Source organism: Scyliorhinus canicula, chromosome 12, assembly GCF_902713615.1.
Source record: "Scyliorhinus canicula chromosome 12, sScyCan1.1, whole genome shotgun sequence".
NCBI lineage: Eukaryota > Metazoa > Chordata > Chondrichthyes > Carcharhiniformes > Scyliorhinidae > Scyliorhinus > Scyliorhinus canicula.
Window position 1 is genome coordinate 71634914 of NC_052157.1, and position 16737 is coordinate 71651650.

At 47.2% G+C, this 16737-nt stretch overlaps 1 protein-coding gene across 4 annotated transcripts in view; it reads left to right on the forward strand.

The window, feature by feature from the left end:
* The window catches only part of LOC119974384 (uncharacterized protein PB18E9.04c-like), a 96247-nt gene that overhangs the window by 36449 nt on the left and 43061 nt on the right, over positions 1-16737 (forward strand). For all 4 annotated transcript variants that reach the window (XM_038813190.1, XM_038813192.1, XM_038813194.1 and 1 more), the window contains exon 7: positions 2487-2888. In XM_038813190.1, the coding sequence (XP_038669118.1) occupies positions 2487-2888 (402 nt within the window). The remainder of the gene's footprint in view (positions 1-2486; positions 2889-16737) is intronic.

Sequence of the window (16737 nt, forward strand, 5' to 3'; positions counted from 1 at the left end):
AAACATTTCTACAAATATATAAAACAAAAAAGAGTGGCTAAGGTAAATATTGGTCCTTTAGAGGATGAGAAGCGAGATTTAATAATGGGAGATGAGGAAATGGCTGAGCAACTGAGCAGGTTTTTTGGGTCGGTCTTCTCAGTGGGAGACACAAATAACATGCCAGTGACTGATAGAAATGAGGCGATGACAGGTGAGGACCTTGAGATGATTGTTATCACTAAGGAGGTAGTGATGGGTAAGCTAATGGGGCTAAAGGTAGACAAATCTCCTGGCCCTGATGGATTGCATCCCAGAGTGCTAAAAGAGATGGCCAGGGAAATTGCAAATGCACTAGTGATAATTTACCAAAATTCACTAGACTCTGGTGTGGTCCCGGCGGATTGGAAATTAGCAAACGTGACACCACTGTTTAAAAAAGGAGGTAGGCAGAGAGCAGGAAATTATAGGCCAGTGAGCTTAACTTCGGTGGTAAGGAAGATGCTGGAATCTATCATCAATGAAGAAATAGCGAGGCATCAGGATGGAAATTGTCCCATTGGGCAGACGCAGCATGGGTTCATAAAAGGCAAGTCGTGCTGAACAAATTTAGTGGAATTGTTTGAGGACATTACCAGAGCGGTAGATAACGGGGAGCCAATGGATGTGGTATATCTGGATTTCCAGAAAGCCTTTGACAAGGTGCCACACAAAAGGTTGCTGCATAAAATAAAGATGCATGACATTAAGGGTAAAGCAGTAGCATGGATAGAGGATTGGTTAATTAATAGAAAGCAAAGAGTGGGGATTAATGGGTGTTTCTGTGGTTGGCAATCAGTAGCTAGTGGTGTCCCTCAGGGATCAGTGTTGGGCCCACAATTGTTCACAATTTACATAGATGATTTGGAGTTGGGGACCAAGGGCAATTGTCCAACTTTGCAGACGACACTAAGATGAGCGGTAAAGCACAAAGTGCAGAGGATACCGGAAGTCTGCAGAGGGATTTTGATAGGTTAAGTGAATGGGCTGGGGTCTGGCAGATGGAATACCATGTTGACAAATGTGAGGTTATCCATTTTGGTAGGAATAACAGCAAACAGGATTATTATTTAAATGATAAAATATTAAAACATGCTGCTGTGCAGAGAGACCTGGGTGTGCTAGTGCATGAGTCGCAAAACGTTGGTTTACAGGTGCAACAGGTGATTAGGAAAGCGAATGGAATTGTGTCCTTCATTGCTAGAGGGATGGAGTTTAAGACTAAGGAGGTTATGCTACAATTGTATAAGGTGTTAGTGAGGCCACACCTGGAGTATTCAGTTAGTTTTGGTCTCCTTACATGAGAAAGGATCTACTGGTTCTGGAGGGTGTGCAGAGGAGATTCACTAGATTAATCCCAGAGCTGAAGGGGTTGGATTACGAGGAGAGGTTGAGTAGTCTGGGACTGTACTTGTTGGAATTTAGAAGGATGAGGGGGGATCTTATCGAAACATATAAAATTATGAAGGGAATAGATAGGATAGATGCGGGCAGGTTGTTTCCACTGGCGGGTGAAAGCAGAACTGGGGGCATAGCCTCAAAATAAGGAGAAGTAGATTTAGGACTGAGTTTAGGAGGAACTTCTTCACCCAAAGGGTTGTGAATCTATGGAATTCCTTGCCCAGTGAAGCAGTTGAGGCTCCTTCATTAAATGTCTTTAAGATAAAGATAGATAGTTTTTTGAAGAATAAAGGGATTAAGGGTTATGGATTTCAGGCCGGAAAGTGGAGCTGAGTCCACAAAAGATCAGCCATGATCTCATTGAATTGCGGAGCAGGCTCGAGGGGCCATATGGCCTACTCCTGCGCCTAGTTCTTATGTTCTTATGATCCCTTTAGCCAAAACAGTCATATCCATCTCCCTCTTGAATATATCCAATGAACTGGCCCCAACAGCTTTCTGTGGTAGAGTATTCCACAAGTTTGCCCGTTACTCTTAGGCTCTGATCCCTAGTTATGGACATCCCCTATATCGGGAACATTCTTTCCCCATCTCGCCTATCCAGTCCCATCAGGATTTTATATGTTTCTGTGAGATCCCCTCTCATTCTTCTAAACTCCAGTGTGTACAAGCCCAGTCGATCCAGTCATTCTCCATATGTCAGTCCAGCAGGCCAGGAATTAGTCTGGTGAATCTTCACTGGACACTGTCAATAGCAAGAATGTCCTTCCTCAAACTAGGAGACCAAAACTGCACACAATACTCAAGGTGTGGCCTCCGCAAGGCCCTATATAACTGCAGCAAGACATCCCTGCTCCTATGCATACTCGCTATTTCATAAATGAAAACATACTAAAATATAACCAATTATTAAAAGGTTCAGCAATTATCTCCCCTCTTATAATATCTTACATAAGCATAATTTTGTCATTTCTATATTTGTGTTCCTTCGGGCACTGTACTTGCTCAAAAACTAATTAAAGACCTGTATTAATCTCACTCCGTTTGTCCCATTGTCTGACATGTAGGTCCATGGACATCAACCACAGCAGCAACCAGCACATCGATCACAAAAACAATTGCCACATCAACAGCAATTGAAAGCAGTATGTCAACCCTGATTGTAACGAGCAAATCGACCCCAATTGCAAACACATCAACACCAATTGGAACCACCACATCGACCCCAATGGCAACCAGAACATCCAGACCGATTGCAACCAGCACACCCACCCCGATTTCAAACAACACAACTCCAACAACAACCAGCACATCAACCTCATCTGTAACCAGGAAATGGACCACAGAAACAAACAATACCTCAAACCCAGCTTCAACTAAAATTCCAATCACAGTTCCAAACCATAAAATAACTGCATCAAATACCATAAAGTCAACTCAAGGGAACTACAGTGGCATACATAGAACAGGTAAGTGTACTGTGGGACCAGATCCAAATAGGAGGCCTTCCCAACATGGAGTCACAGAGCTTTATAGTGCAGAAAAAGAAAAACCAGCAATCAAGTACTTATATTTTCTAATGACAATTTCCAGCATTTGATCAGTAGCACTGTATGTTATTGTGTTTCAAGTGCTCATCTCAATGCCTCTTAAATGTTGTCAGGGTTCCTGCCTCTACCACCCTTTCACGTAGTGAGTTCCAGATTCCCATCACCCTCTGGATGGAAACCTTTCTCTCCAAATCCACTCTAAATCCTCTTGCCCTTACCGCAGCTCATGCCGCCTGGTTATTGATCCCCTGCTAAGGGGAAACATTCATTTCTATCAACACTATCCATGTCCTTCATAATGGTGTACCCAATGATCAGCATCCCCCTACCCCCCAGCCTTCTCTGCTTTAATGTAAACAGCCCCAGACTAGCCAAGGTCTCTTCACAAATGAACCTATCCAATCTACACAACATCCTGGTCAATCTCATTTACAACCTCTCTATTGCAGTCACATCCTATCAATAGTGTGATGACCAGACCCCAATTATTATGAGGATCCATTGAAACATTGAAAATAGGTGCAGGAGTAGGCCATTTGTCCCTTCGAGCCTGCACCATGTGATCATGGCTGATCATGAAAACTCAGTATCCCACTCCCGCTTTCTCTCCATACCCCTTGATCACTGTGGCCATCACTGAAACATCGTTAAAGGATGATCACGACTGGGAGTTAAATATCCAAGGGTATCAAACTATTCGGAAGGACAGAGTGGATGGTAGGGGAGGTGGTGTTGCTCTGTTATTTAAGGATGACATCCGGGCAATAGTAAGGGATGACATCGGTGCTATGGAGGATAAGGTTGAATCCATATGTCAGTCCAGCCAGGACAGGAATTAGTCTGGTGAACCTTCACTGGACACTGTCAATAGCAAGAATATCCTTCCTCAAACTTGGAGACCAAAACTGCACACAATACTCAAGGTGTGGTCTCCGCAAGGCCCTATATAACTGCAGCAAGACATCCCTGCTCCTATACTCAAATCCTCTTGCTCTGAAAGCCAGCATGCTATTAGCTATCCTCACCACCTGCTATACCTGCATGCCAACCTTCAGTGACTGTTCCACCGTGACACCCAGGTTTCGTTGCACTTCCCCCTTTGCTGTACTTGCTTGCCAACCTTCAGCGACTGTTCCATCATGACACCCAGGTCTCGCTGCATTTCCCCTTTTCCTAAACTGCCGCCATTAAGTTAATAATTTGCCTTCCTGTTTTTGCCACCAAACTCGATAAACTCACATTTAACCACATTATATCGCATTTGCCAAGTATTTGACCACTCAGCCAGCCGGTCCAAGTCACCCTGCAGCCTCTTTGCATCCTCCTCACAGCACATACTGCCACCCAGCTCAGTGTCGTCTGCAAATTTGGAGATATTGCACGTCCATATCATTAATGCATATTGCGAACAGCTGGGCACCCAGCACTGAACCCTACGGTACTCCACTAGTCACTGCCTACCACTCTGAACATGGCCCATTTATTCCCACTCCATGCTTCCTGTCTGCCAAGCAGTTCTCTATCCACATCAATACATTGCCCCCAAAACCATGAGCTTTAACTTTGCTCACTAATCTCTTGTGTGGGAACCTTGTCAAAAGCCTTTTGAAAGTCCAGATACACAACATCCACTGGTTCACACTCATCCAATCTACTGATCGCATCCTCAAAAAGTTACAGGAGATTTGTCAAGCATGAATCCATGCTAACTTGAACAAATCATGCCCCCACTTTCTAAATGCTCAGTTATATCATCCTTAATAATTGACTCTAGAATTTTCACCACCACCGATATCAGGCTAATCCGTCTATAATTCCCTATTTTCTCTCTCCCTCCTTTTTTTAAAAAGTGGGGTTACATTAGCTACCCTCCAATCCATTGGAACTCTTCCAGAGCCAATAGAACGTTTGAAAATGATCACCAATGCCTCATCCTTAGGTACTCTGGGATGCAGAACATCAGGCCCTGGGGACTAATCGGGCTTTAATCCCACCAATTTCCCCAATACAATTTCCTGACTAATAAGGATTTTCTTCATTTTCTCCTTCATACTAGACCTTCTGTCCCCTAAGTATTTCTGGTAGATTATTTGTGTCTTAGTGAAGACAAACCAAAGTAATTGTTCAGCTGGTCTGCCATCTCTTAGTTGCCCATTATGAATTCACCTGATTCTAACTGTCTTTGTCTTCACCAGTCTATTTCTATTCACAAATCTATTGAAGCTTTTGCAGTCAGTTTTTATGTTTTCTGCAAGCTTACTCTCGTATTCTATTTTCCCCTTCCGAATTAAACCCTATGTCCTCTTCTGCTGAATTATAAATTTCTCCCAGTTCTCAGGCTTGTTGCTTTTTCTGGCCAATTTATAAGCCTCCTCTTTGGCTTAAACACTATCCTGATTTCTCTTGTTATCCATGGTTGAGCCCCTTTCCTGTTTTACTCTCCCAGACAGGGATGTACAATTATTGAAGTTCATCCATGTGTTCTTTATATATTTGCCATTACCTATCCACTATAAACCCCTTAAGTATCCTTTGGCAGCTTGGGAAGGCTTGCCAGCAAGATTCCCCTTACTTTCGCTCATGGATAAGTTCTCAGTCCGGTTGAATTAATATAAAGCATTGTTTATTTCTTTAAGAACTCATTTTGGTACATTCCCACAAAATTAACTTGAAAGACTTAAACGCCATTTCAACAAAAGGCCTTAAAAGTAATTTTTACGAATGCTTCAAGGATTCTCCGACGGCTAAAATTCCTCTCTCTAATCAATCAAACAGATCACATTCTTAAGGGAGTCCTTATCTGGGTTTAGCCCCTTACTTAGTTTCATTGGTTCTAATTCTCAGCTGAGGCCCCCTTGATTTGTTCAGGAAAGTGTCAGTCACTTATCAGGTGATTGGCTAATTAGACATTAATCAATTATTCCAAATTAATTATATTTCCACGACTCTTGTCCCATGTTCAAACTCCCTACATCACATCTGGAATCAGTTACAATATTGTTTCAAACTCATTGAATGTACCTCATAACAGTAAGTTACTTGCAGGACATTATTCGTAACATGTGAGACAGTCATGGACAGTGTTTAAAAGATTAGCCAATTTTATAGCTTACTCATATTTCTACAACTTCAATACACTTCAAGAATCATTTTATTTTCCAGTATGTTTTCGCTAATATTTTAAAGGACCCCTCTCAATAATTGTTAAATCCAACAGCCAGCTTATTTTAGCCAATGCACATCTCATACCATCAGACTTAGCTTTCTTTAAGTTCAGGACCCTAGTCTCAGACTTAACTGTGTCACTCTACATCTTCATGAAGAATTCTACCATATTATGGTCACTCTTCCCTAAAGGATCTCTCACCACAATGTTGCTGATTAATCCTCTCTCATTGCACAATACGCAGTCTAGGGTGACCTGCTCTCTAGTTGGTTCCTCAACGTGTTTTTTTTTATGCAGAGGGTGGTGAGTGCCTGGAACATGTTGCCAGGGGAGGTTGTGGAAGCAGATATATTAATGGCATTGAAAAGATTTCTTCACAAATACATGGATAGGAGGTATAGAGGGATGCGGCACAAAGAAGTCCTGAGGGTTTTGGTCAAGGTTGGTATCATGACCGGTACAGGCTTGGAGGGCGGAAGGGCCTGTTCCTGTGCTGTATTGTTCTTTGTTCTTCATCATTCCAGGAAATTCTCCTCCATCCCATTGCTACCAGTTTGATTAGCCCTATCAATATTCAGATTGAAGTCACCCATAATAACTGTACCCTTACTGCAAACATCTTTACTTTCCTGTTTGATGCCATCCTTATCCTCACAACCACTGTTTGGTGGTCTGTACACAACTCCCACTGACGTTTTTTGCCCTTTAGTGTTTGGCAGCACCACCCATACAGATTCCACATAGTCCAGGTTTATGTCCTTCCTTACTATTGTGTTAATCTCCTCTTTAACCAGCAAAGTTACCCCACCTCCCTTTCCTTTCCATCTATCTTTTCTGAATATTGAATACCCATGGATGTTGAGTTCCCATTCCTGGTCACCCTGGAGCCAGGTCTCCATGATTCCAAGTACATCATATCCGTTAATGACTGTCAGCGCAGTTAATTCATCAACCTTATTACAAATGCCCCTCACATTCAGACACAGAGACTTCAAGCTTGTTTTTTTTTTGCATTGATTGCCCTTGTAGAATTATGATGTAATGTGGCCCTTTTTGATGTTGTCTTTTGTTTCTCTGCCTTCCACTTTTCCCTTTACTGCCTTTTGTTTCTGTCCTCACCTTACTCCCCGTGTCGGTTCCCATCCCCGCCATATTAGTTTAAACCTTCTCCCACAGCACTAGCAAACACTCCCCTTAGGACATTGGTTCCAGTCTTGCCCAGGTGCAGACCGTCTGGTTTCTACTGGTGCCACCTCCCTCAGAACCGGTTCCAATATCCCAGGAAGTTGAATCCCTCCCTCATGCACCATCTCCCAAGCCACGCATTCATTTTAGCTATCCTGCCATTTCTATTCTGACCAGCTGCAGGTGGCAAAGGTAGAAATCCTGAGATTACTACCTTTGAGATTCTACTTTTTAGTTTATCTCCTAACTCCCTAAATTCAGCTTGTAGAACCTCATCATGTGTTTTTATCTATATCGTTTTGTACCTATATGCACCATGACAGCTGGCTGTTCACCCTCCCCCTCCAGAATACCCTGCAGCTGCTCTGAGACATTTTTGATCTTCGTACCAGGGAGCAACTCACCATCCTGGAGTCTCGTTTGCAGCCACAGAAACGCCTATGTAGTCCCCTGATAATCGAATCCCCTATCACTATAGCTCTGTCACAGTTTTTCCTGCCCTCCTGTGCAGCACAGCCAGCCATGGTACCATGATCCTGGTTGCTGCCACCTTCCCCTGATTCGCCATCTCCCCCCAACAGTATCCAAAACGGTATACCTGTTTTGCAGGGAGCTGACTGCAGGGGACACCTGCACTGATCTTCCTACTCTTCCTCTGTTTGGTGGTCACGCATTCCCTATTTCCCTCAGTAATTTTGATCTGTGGTGTGACCAACTTACTGACTGTGCTGGTCACGATTTCCTCAGCATCGTGGATGCTCTGAAGTTATTCCATCTGCAGCTCAAGAGCTATGAAGCAGTCTGACAGGAGCTGCAGTTGGACACACTTCCTGCACATGAAGGAGTCAGGGACACCAGAAGGGTCCCTGAATTCCCACTTTGCACAGGAGGAACATGACACGTGTCTGAGTTCTCTGCCATGACTTAACACTTAAATTAACTTTACAACAACGCCAAGAGAAAATAAGAGTAAAGAAAATAGAATTAATAACTACTTACCAGTCACCAGCCAATCACCTACCTGCTGGCTGTGATAACGTTCTTTACCCTTGCCTGTCCTCCTCACAGTGCCTTTTTCTTTAGAGGAGGACGGAGGCAGGAAAATAATAATGTAGTATTTTGGGCTTAATCGTTCCTTGACACGCTTTCTTTGGCTAACCACATTACAGTTGACGTGTCTCAGATGACTTTTCCCAGAATCCTCTTCTGAACTGAAAATGAAAAATGAAAATCGCTTATTGTCACAAGTAGGCTTCAAATGAAGTTACTGTGTAAAGCCCCTAGTCGCCACTTTGCGGGGCTTGTTGGGAGAGGCTGGTACGGGAGGCTTCTACTGCTTCTATTGGATGAACTTCCTCCTGTTTGTCACTGGAGGGATTCTTCAGATAACCACAGTACAGTGGAGGTGACTGAGTTGACTTCTCCCAGAATCCTCTTCTGTCGCCTCCATTGGATGAATGTCCTCCTGTTTGCAACTGGAGGGGTTCTTCAGCTACCCATAGTACAGTCGAGGTGACTGAGTTCCAGAATCCTCTCCTGCCGTTTCTTAAAAATCACTCATCTCACCTCTTAAAATCCCCACCAACCGAACCAGATTCAGCTTATGCAGCTGCCCCTACCCCCATGCCACCTGGATGCTCAAGTCGCCCACCAGCTAGCCTGGGAGCCTTTGCCCAAGGCTACTGAGTCTCCGACACCCCGCTGATTCCCCTCTCAACCACGCGCACACCTCCATGTAACAAACAAAGGAACATAAAAAAGGTGCACACACCCTTCATGCTCCGCAAGCATCCCACCACCAAATCTAACCAAACATCGCCCCCACTGCCGTGAACGGTAGCTCTCTCAACAACCTCTCCTGCCCCCTGGTGTCAATCGGGAACACCCCTCGCTCTTCCCCATGTACGGTTTGTATCTGAAACACCGGCCAAATTTCGCCAAAATACTCATGATTCCAAAATGCCCTAGTGGGTCCAAGATATACAGAAACAGGTTGTCTGCATACAGCAAGACTCTGTGCTCGACCCCCCCCCCCCCCCCCCCCCCCCCCCAAGACCCTGCCTTGTCCCACAGTGCAACCCAAAATACCCTGAGCGCACCCGGTTCATCCACACGCTTGCTACCGCCACCCTATACAGCAGCCGGACCCAATCCACAAACCCCTGCCCAAACCTGAACCATCCCAGCACCTCTCACAGATACTCCCACTCCACCCAGTAGAAAGTCTTCTCTGCTCCATTTCGACTGCCGCCTTAACTTCCTGCCCCTCCAGGGGCAACATAATCAAGATCAGTAATCTTCTCACATTCGCAAACAACTGCGTCCCCTTCACAAATCCTGTCTGATCTTCACCTATCACCCCTGGTACACAGTCCTCAGTACGCGAAGCCAGCACCTTCGCCAGCAACTTGCCATCCACATTTTGCAATGATATCGGACGGTAGAATCACACTGTTCCGGATCTTTATCGTTCTTCAGTATCAGGGAAATAGAAGCCTGCGACATGGTGTGGGGTGCTCACCTTATATGTCTTCACTAGCAGAGGCCCAGGTCCACCAAACGTCTCACAAAACTCCACCGGGAACCCATCCAGACCCAGGTCCTACCCTGCCTGCATGCCCCCCCATACTCTCCATCACTTCCACCAACCCAATAGGGGCCCCCCAGCCCCTCCACCAGGTCCTCCTCCACCCTGGGAAACGTCAACCTGTCCAAAAAGCAGAGACCCCCCCCCCGGCATGGGGCTCCGATTCATATAACTTCCGATAAAACTCCTCGAATACACCATGCAGCCCCACAGGTTCCAGTACCTCCCTTCCCATACCATCCTTCACTCTTCCAATTTCCCTCTCTGCCTCTTGCCTCCTAGGTTGGTAGACCAGCATCCTACTTGCCTTCTCCATATACTCATACACTGTCCCTCGGGCTCTCTCCAACTTCCCTACTGCTTTCCCCGTGAACACCAGCCTGAACTCCATCTGGATCCTCTGCCTTTCCTTCAACAATCCTGCCCGGGGACTTCCACGTACTTCCTGTCCACCCTCAAAATCTCGTCCACCAGTCTTACCATCTCTGCTCGTTCCTCCTTTTACCTGGGCGCCTGGATCGAAATGAGCTCCACCTTAAATAAATAAAAACATTACACAGAAGTGAGGTGATACAGTTGTAATATACCTCTGGTAATCCTGGATACTTTAAACTAATAATCCTGGGATATTATAAACACATCCTTAAATTTAATGCCAATGCCTTTCAATGATCTAATGATGGTTGAATAATGATGGTTATTCTCCAATAACCATCAAAAGAGAATACAAGAAAAACAAATACCTCCTAATATCTCCTCCACAGTTCAATGTCCTCCTTCTCCTGCCAGTCAATTGTCCCTCAAACATTTCATCACTCCTCTGGGGCGAAATTCTCCGACCCCCAGCAGGGTCTGAGAATCACCTGGGGCCGCCGAAAATCCCGCCCCCGCCGTGGCAGAGATTCTCCGCCACCCGGGAATTGGAGGGGGCGGGAATCACGCCACTCCAATCGGTGAGGCCCCTGCAGCGATTCTTCGGCCCGGATGGGCCGAAGTCCCGCCGCTGGGAGGCCTCTCCCACCGCCGAGGTTTGAACCACCTCTGGTGGCGGCGGGATCGGCGCTGCTACCGGGCCCCCGGGGTCCTGGGGGGGGGGGGGCGCGGGGCGATCGGACCCCGGGGGGTGCCCCCACGGTGGCCAGGCCCGCGATTGGGGTTTCCTGCTCAGACTCTGGGCCAGTACCCTGGGGGCACCCTTTCTCCTCCGCCGCCGCCACGGCCTCCGCCATGGCGGAAGCGGAAGAGAAACCCACATCGTGCATGCGCCAGGGGTGACGTCAGCGGCAGCTGGCCGTTGACGTCACCGCCGGCGCATGCGCCGACCGGCGAAAGCCTTTCGGCCAGCCCCGCTGCCGGGCGGCGGGCCTGAAAGGCCGCTGGCGCCGGTTTTTTGCACCAGTCTTCTGCTGCCAACCCCTCCGGCGCGGAGCTAGCCCCCAAAGGTGCGGAGAATTCCCCACCTTTGGGGAGGCCCGACCCCGGAGTGGTTGGCGCCACTCCCCTACGCCGGGACCCCCCGTCACGCCGGGTAGGGGAGAATACCGCCCCTGGTGTTCCAAAATAATGCTCTTGGTTGTGGATCGGTACACGTGACAATAAACAAATCCAATCCAATCCAATCCGATTGGTCGGGTCCCCTTAGACCGGATAACAAACTGGTCCAAACGTTGAGGTGCATGCACGCAAAGAATCTGAGGTGAGGAGGGAGAAATGTAGCGGCAAAATATCCTGGATGGGATTCTCTCAGCCCGGGGCCAGGCCAAAGAATCCCTGCAACTGGCGCGAATCGTGCCCCGACGCCAGCACGCGATTCTCCGCAGAGATATTATTGTCGCGGCGCCGTTCGGGGGCTGCTCTACGCGGCCCCCCTCTCCCGACAATTTTTGGATCGGGATGGGCCGAGTAGCTGTCGTGCAAAACCCGAGTCCCGCCGGCGCCATCCACACCTGCTCTCAGACGGTGGGAACTCGACGTGGAAGGGTCGGGGGGACGACCTGTGGGGGGGAAGGGGGGTCTGACCCGGGGGGGGGGGGGGGGGGGGGGGCTGTTTATGTGGGCTGGGCCGGCCTCTCTGGCTGGGGGCCTCCTTTTTTCTGCGCCGGCCCCTGTGCAATGTTGCATCAGGCTGGCGGGTTGAAGGGAGCCACTGTGCATGCGCAGCGCCCAGTTGACGTTGGGATCGGCAGCTGGAGTAGCGTGAACTGCTGCAGTGCTGTGCTGGCCCCCTGTAGGGGCCAGAATTGCTGATCCTGAGGCCGTGTTGACCCGTTGAGTAATGCAACGGCATTTCTGACGGTGCCAACACTTTGCCTCAGGATCACAGATTCCAGCCCGCTGTGTTTTACTTTTGAGGAAAAAAGGCTCAGCCAGCAGGATTCCTGAACCAGGTCTGAGGGCAGGGCAGCCAGCAAATGCTCATGGAGGCCCGTGCCAAAGGAGACAAAAGTTTCACTTTAAAGAAATTGATGTTCTCTGGGAATTATCTGTTTCTAGCAAAGTGCCAGGGTGGGGATGTAGGTCCCGATTTCTCTACTTGTGGATGTGGGGACGCCAATGCTCTATAAAATCTCACCCTCTATTTTCGACTGATGTGACTGAGGCTGCATGTAGATGAGAAAGAAGGGGGATTGCCAAGGGACAGCCTGTAGGTGTACAACATGACGGTAGATATTTGTGAAAAACAGTCGTAATGATGCAGGATTGGAAAGAGAAATCATTGCATTTTTTGCATCAATTGGATGGACAAGGAGCAATGAAGGTGGGTGCTGTCCCATGATTTCATGAGCTTTTTAATGTTATTTCTAACCAAGGATCAGTAATGACACTAGTAACTACAGAAGTCATCGATTCGGTTCAATTCTACTTTGATGTGAAACCAGATCCAGTGTATAGAACATAGAACATAGAACGATACAGCGCAGTACAGGCCCTTCGGCCCTCGATGTTGCACCGACATGGAAAAAAAAAACTAAAGGCCATCTAACCTACACTATGCCCTTATCATCCATATGCTTATCCAATAAATTTTTAAATGCCCTCAATGTTGGCGAGTTCACTACTGTTGCAGGTAGGGCATTCCACGGCCTCACCACTCTTTGCGTAAAAAACCCACCTCTGACCTCTGTCCTATATCTATTACCCCTCAATTTAAGGCTATGTCCCCTCGTGCTAGCCACCTCCATCCGCGGGAGAAGGCTCTCGCTGTCCACCCTATCTAACCCTCTGATCATTTTGTATGCCTCTATTAAGTCACCTCTTAACCTTCTTCTCTCTAACGAAAACAACCTCAAGTCCATCAGCCTTTCCTCATAAGATTTTCCCTCCATACCAGGCAACATCCTAGTAAATCTCCTCTGCACCCGTTCCAAAGCTTCCACGTCCTTCCTATAATGAGGCGACCAGAACTGTACGCAATACTCCAAATGCGGCCGTACTAGAGTTTTGTACAACTGCAACATGACCTCATGGCTCCGGAACTCAATCCCTCTACCAATAAAGGCCAACACACCATAGGCCTTCTTCACAACCCTATCAACCTGGGGCAGCACGGTGGCCTAGTGGTTAGCACAACCGCCTCACGGCGCTGAGGTCACCAGGTTCGATCCCGGCTCTGGGTCACTGTCTGTGTGGAGTTTGCACATTCTCCCCGTGTCTGCGTGGGTTTCGCCCCCACAACCCAAAAATGTGCAGAGTAGGTGGATTGGCCACGTTAAATTGCCCCTTAATTGGAAAAAATAATTGGGTAATCTAAATTTTAAAAAAATAAAATAAAAAATAAAAAACCCTATCAACCTGGGTGGCAACTTTCAGGGATCTATGTACATGGACACCGAGATCCCTCTGCTCATCCACACTACCAAGAATTTTACCATTAGCCAAATATTCCGCATTCCTGTTATTCTTTCCAAAGTGAATCACCTCACACGTCTCCACATTAAACTCCATTTGCCACCTCTCAGCCCAGCTCTGCAGCTTATCTATGTCCCTCTGTAACCTGCAACATCCTTCCGCACTGTCTACAACTCCACCGACTTTAGTGTCGTCTGCAAATTTACTCACCCATCCTTCTGCGCCCTCCTCTAGGTCATTTATAAAAATGACAAACAGCAACGGCCCCAGAACAGATCCTTGTGGTACGCCACTCGTAACTGAACTCCATTCTGAACATTTCCCATCAACTACCACTCTCTGTCTTCTTTCAACTAGCCAATTTCTGATCCACATCTCTAAATCACCCTCAATCCCCAGCCTCCGTATTTTCTGCAATAGCCGACCGTGGGGAACCTTATCAAACGCTTTACTGAAATCCATATACACCACATCAACTGCTCTACCCTCGTCTACCTGTTCAGTCACCTTCTCAAAGAACTCGATAAGGTTTGTGAGGCATGACCTACCCTTCACAAAACCATGCTGACTATCCCTAATCATATTATTCCTTTCTAGATGATTATAAATTGTATTTTTTATAATCCTCTCCAAGACTTTACCCACCACAGACGTTAGGCTCACCGGCCTATAGTTACCGGGGTTATTTCTACTCCCCTTCTTGAACAAAGGGACCACATTTGCTATCCTCCAGTCCTCTGGCACTATTCCTGTCGCCAATGATGACCTAAAAATCAAAGCCAAAGGCTCAGCAATCTCTTCCCTGGCTTCCCAGAGAATCCTAGGATAAATCCCATCCGGCCCCGGGGACTTATCTATTTTCACCTTGTCCAGAATTGCCAACACTTCTTCCCTACGCACCTCAATGCCATCTATTCTAATAGCCTGGTCTCAGCATTCTCCTCCACAATATTATCTTTTTCTTGAGTGAATACTGACGTAAAGTATTCATTTAGTATCTTGCTTATCTCCTCAGCCTGCACACACAACTTCCCACCACTGTCCTTGACTGGCCCTACTCTTATCCTAGTCATTCTTTTATTCCTGACATACCTATAGAAATCTTTTGGGTTTTCCTTGATCCTACCTGCCAAAGACTTCTCATGTCCCCTCCTTGCTCGTCTCAGCTCTCTCTTTAGATCCTTCCTCGCTTCCTTGTAACTATCAAGCGCCCCAACTGAAACTTCATGCCTCATCTTCACATAGGCCTCCTTCTTCCTCTTAACAAGAGACTCCACTTCTTTGGTAAACCACGGTTCCCTCACTCTACCCCTTCCTCCCTGCCTGACTGGTACGTACTTATCAAGAACATGCAATAGCTGTTCCTTGAACAAGCTCCACATATCCAGTGTGCCCAACCCTTGCAGCCTACTTCTCCAACCAACACATCCTAAGTCATGTCTAATGACATCATAATTGCCCTTCCCCCAGCTATAACTCTTGCCCTGCGGGGTATAATTATCCCTTTCCATTACTAACGTAAAGGTCACCGAATTGTGGTCACTGTCTCCAAAGTGTTCACCTACCTCCAGATCTAACACCTGGCCTGGTTCATTACCCAAAACCAAATCCAATGTGGCCTCACCTCTTGTTGGCCTGTCAACATATTGTGTCAGAAACCCCTCCTGCACACATTGTACAAAGAACGACCCATCCAATGTACTCGAACTATATCTTTTCCAGTCAATATTAGGAAAGTTAAAGTCTCCCATAACAACTACCCTGTTACTTTCGCTCTTTTCCAGAATCATCTTCGCCATCCTTTCCTCTACATCTCTAGAACTATTAGGTGGCCTATAGAAAACTCCCAGCAGTGTGACCTCTCCTTTCCTGTTTCTAACCTCAGCCCATACTACCTCGGAAGAAGAGTCCCCATCTTGTATCCTTTCTGCCACCGTAATACTGTCCTTGACTAGCAGCGCCACACCTCCCCCTCTTTTGCCCCCTTCTCTGACCTTACTAAAGCACCTAAACCCCGGAACCTGCAACAACCATTCCTGTCCCTGCTCTATCCATGTCTCTGAAATGGCCACAACATCGAAGTCCCAGGTACCAACCCATGCTGCCAGTTCCCCTACCTTATTTCGTATACTCCTGGCATTGAAATAGACACACTTCAAACCACAGACCTGAACACTGCCGCCCTCCTGCGAAGTCAAATCTGTGCTCCTGACCTCTATACTCTCAATCTCTCGCACCCCAAAACTACAATCCAGATTCCCATGCCCCTGCTGAATTAGTTTAAACCCCCCCAAAGAGTACTAACAAATCTCCCCCCCAGGATATTGGTGCCCCTCAGGTTCAGATGTAGACCATCCTGTCTATAGAGGTCCCACCTTCCCCAGAAAGAGCCCCAGTTATCCAGAAATCTGAATCCCTCCCGCCTGCACCATCCCTGTAGCCACGTGTTTAATTGCTCTCTCTCCCTATTCCTCATCTCACTATCACGTGGCACGGGCAACAACCCAGAGATAACAACTCTGTTTGTTCTCGCTCTGAGCTTCCATCCTAGCTCCCTAAAGGCCAGCCTGACATCCTTGTCCCCTTTCCTACCTATGTCGTTAGTGCCAATGTGGACTATGACTTGGGGCTGCTCCCCCTCCCCCTTAAGGACCCGGAAAACACGATCCGAGACATCACGTACCCTTGCACCTGGGAGGCAACATACCAAACGTGAGTCTCTCTCGCTCCCACAAAATCTCCTATCTGTGCCCCTGACTATTGAGTCCCCAATTACTAATGTTCTACTCCTTTCCCCCCTTCCCTTCTGAGCAACAGGGACAGACTCCGTGCCAGAGGCCCGTACCCCATGGCTTACCCCTGGTAAGTCCCCCCCCCCACAAGTATCCAAAACGGTATACTTGTTACTCAGGGGAACGACCGCAGGGGGTCCCTGCACTGACTGCTTCTTCCCAGTCCCTCTTACAGTTACCCATCTATCT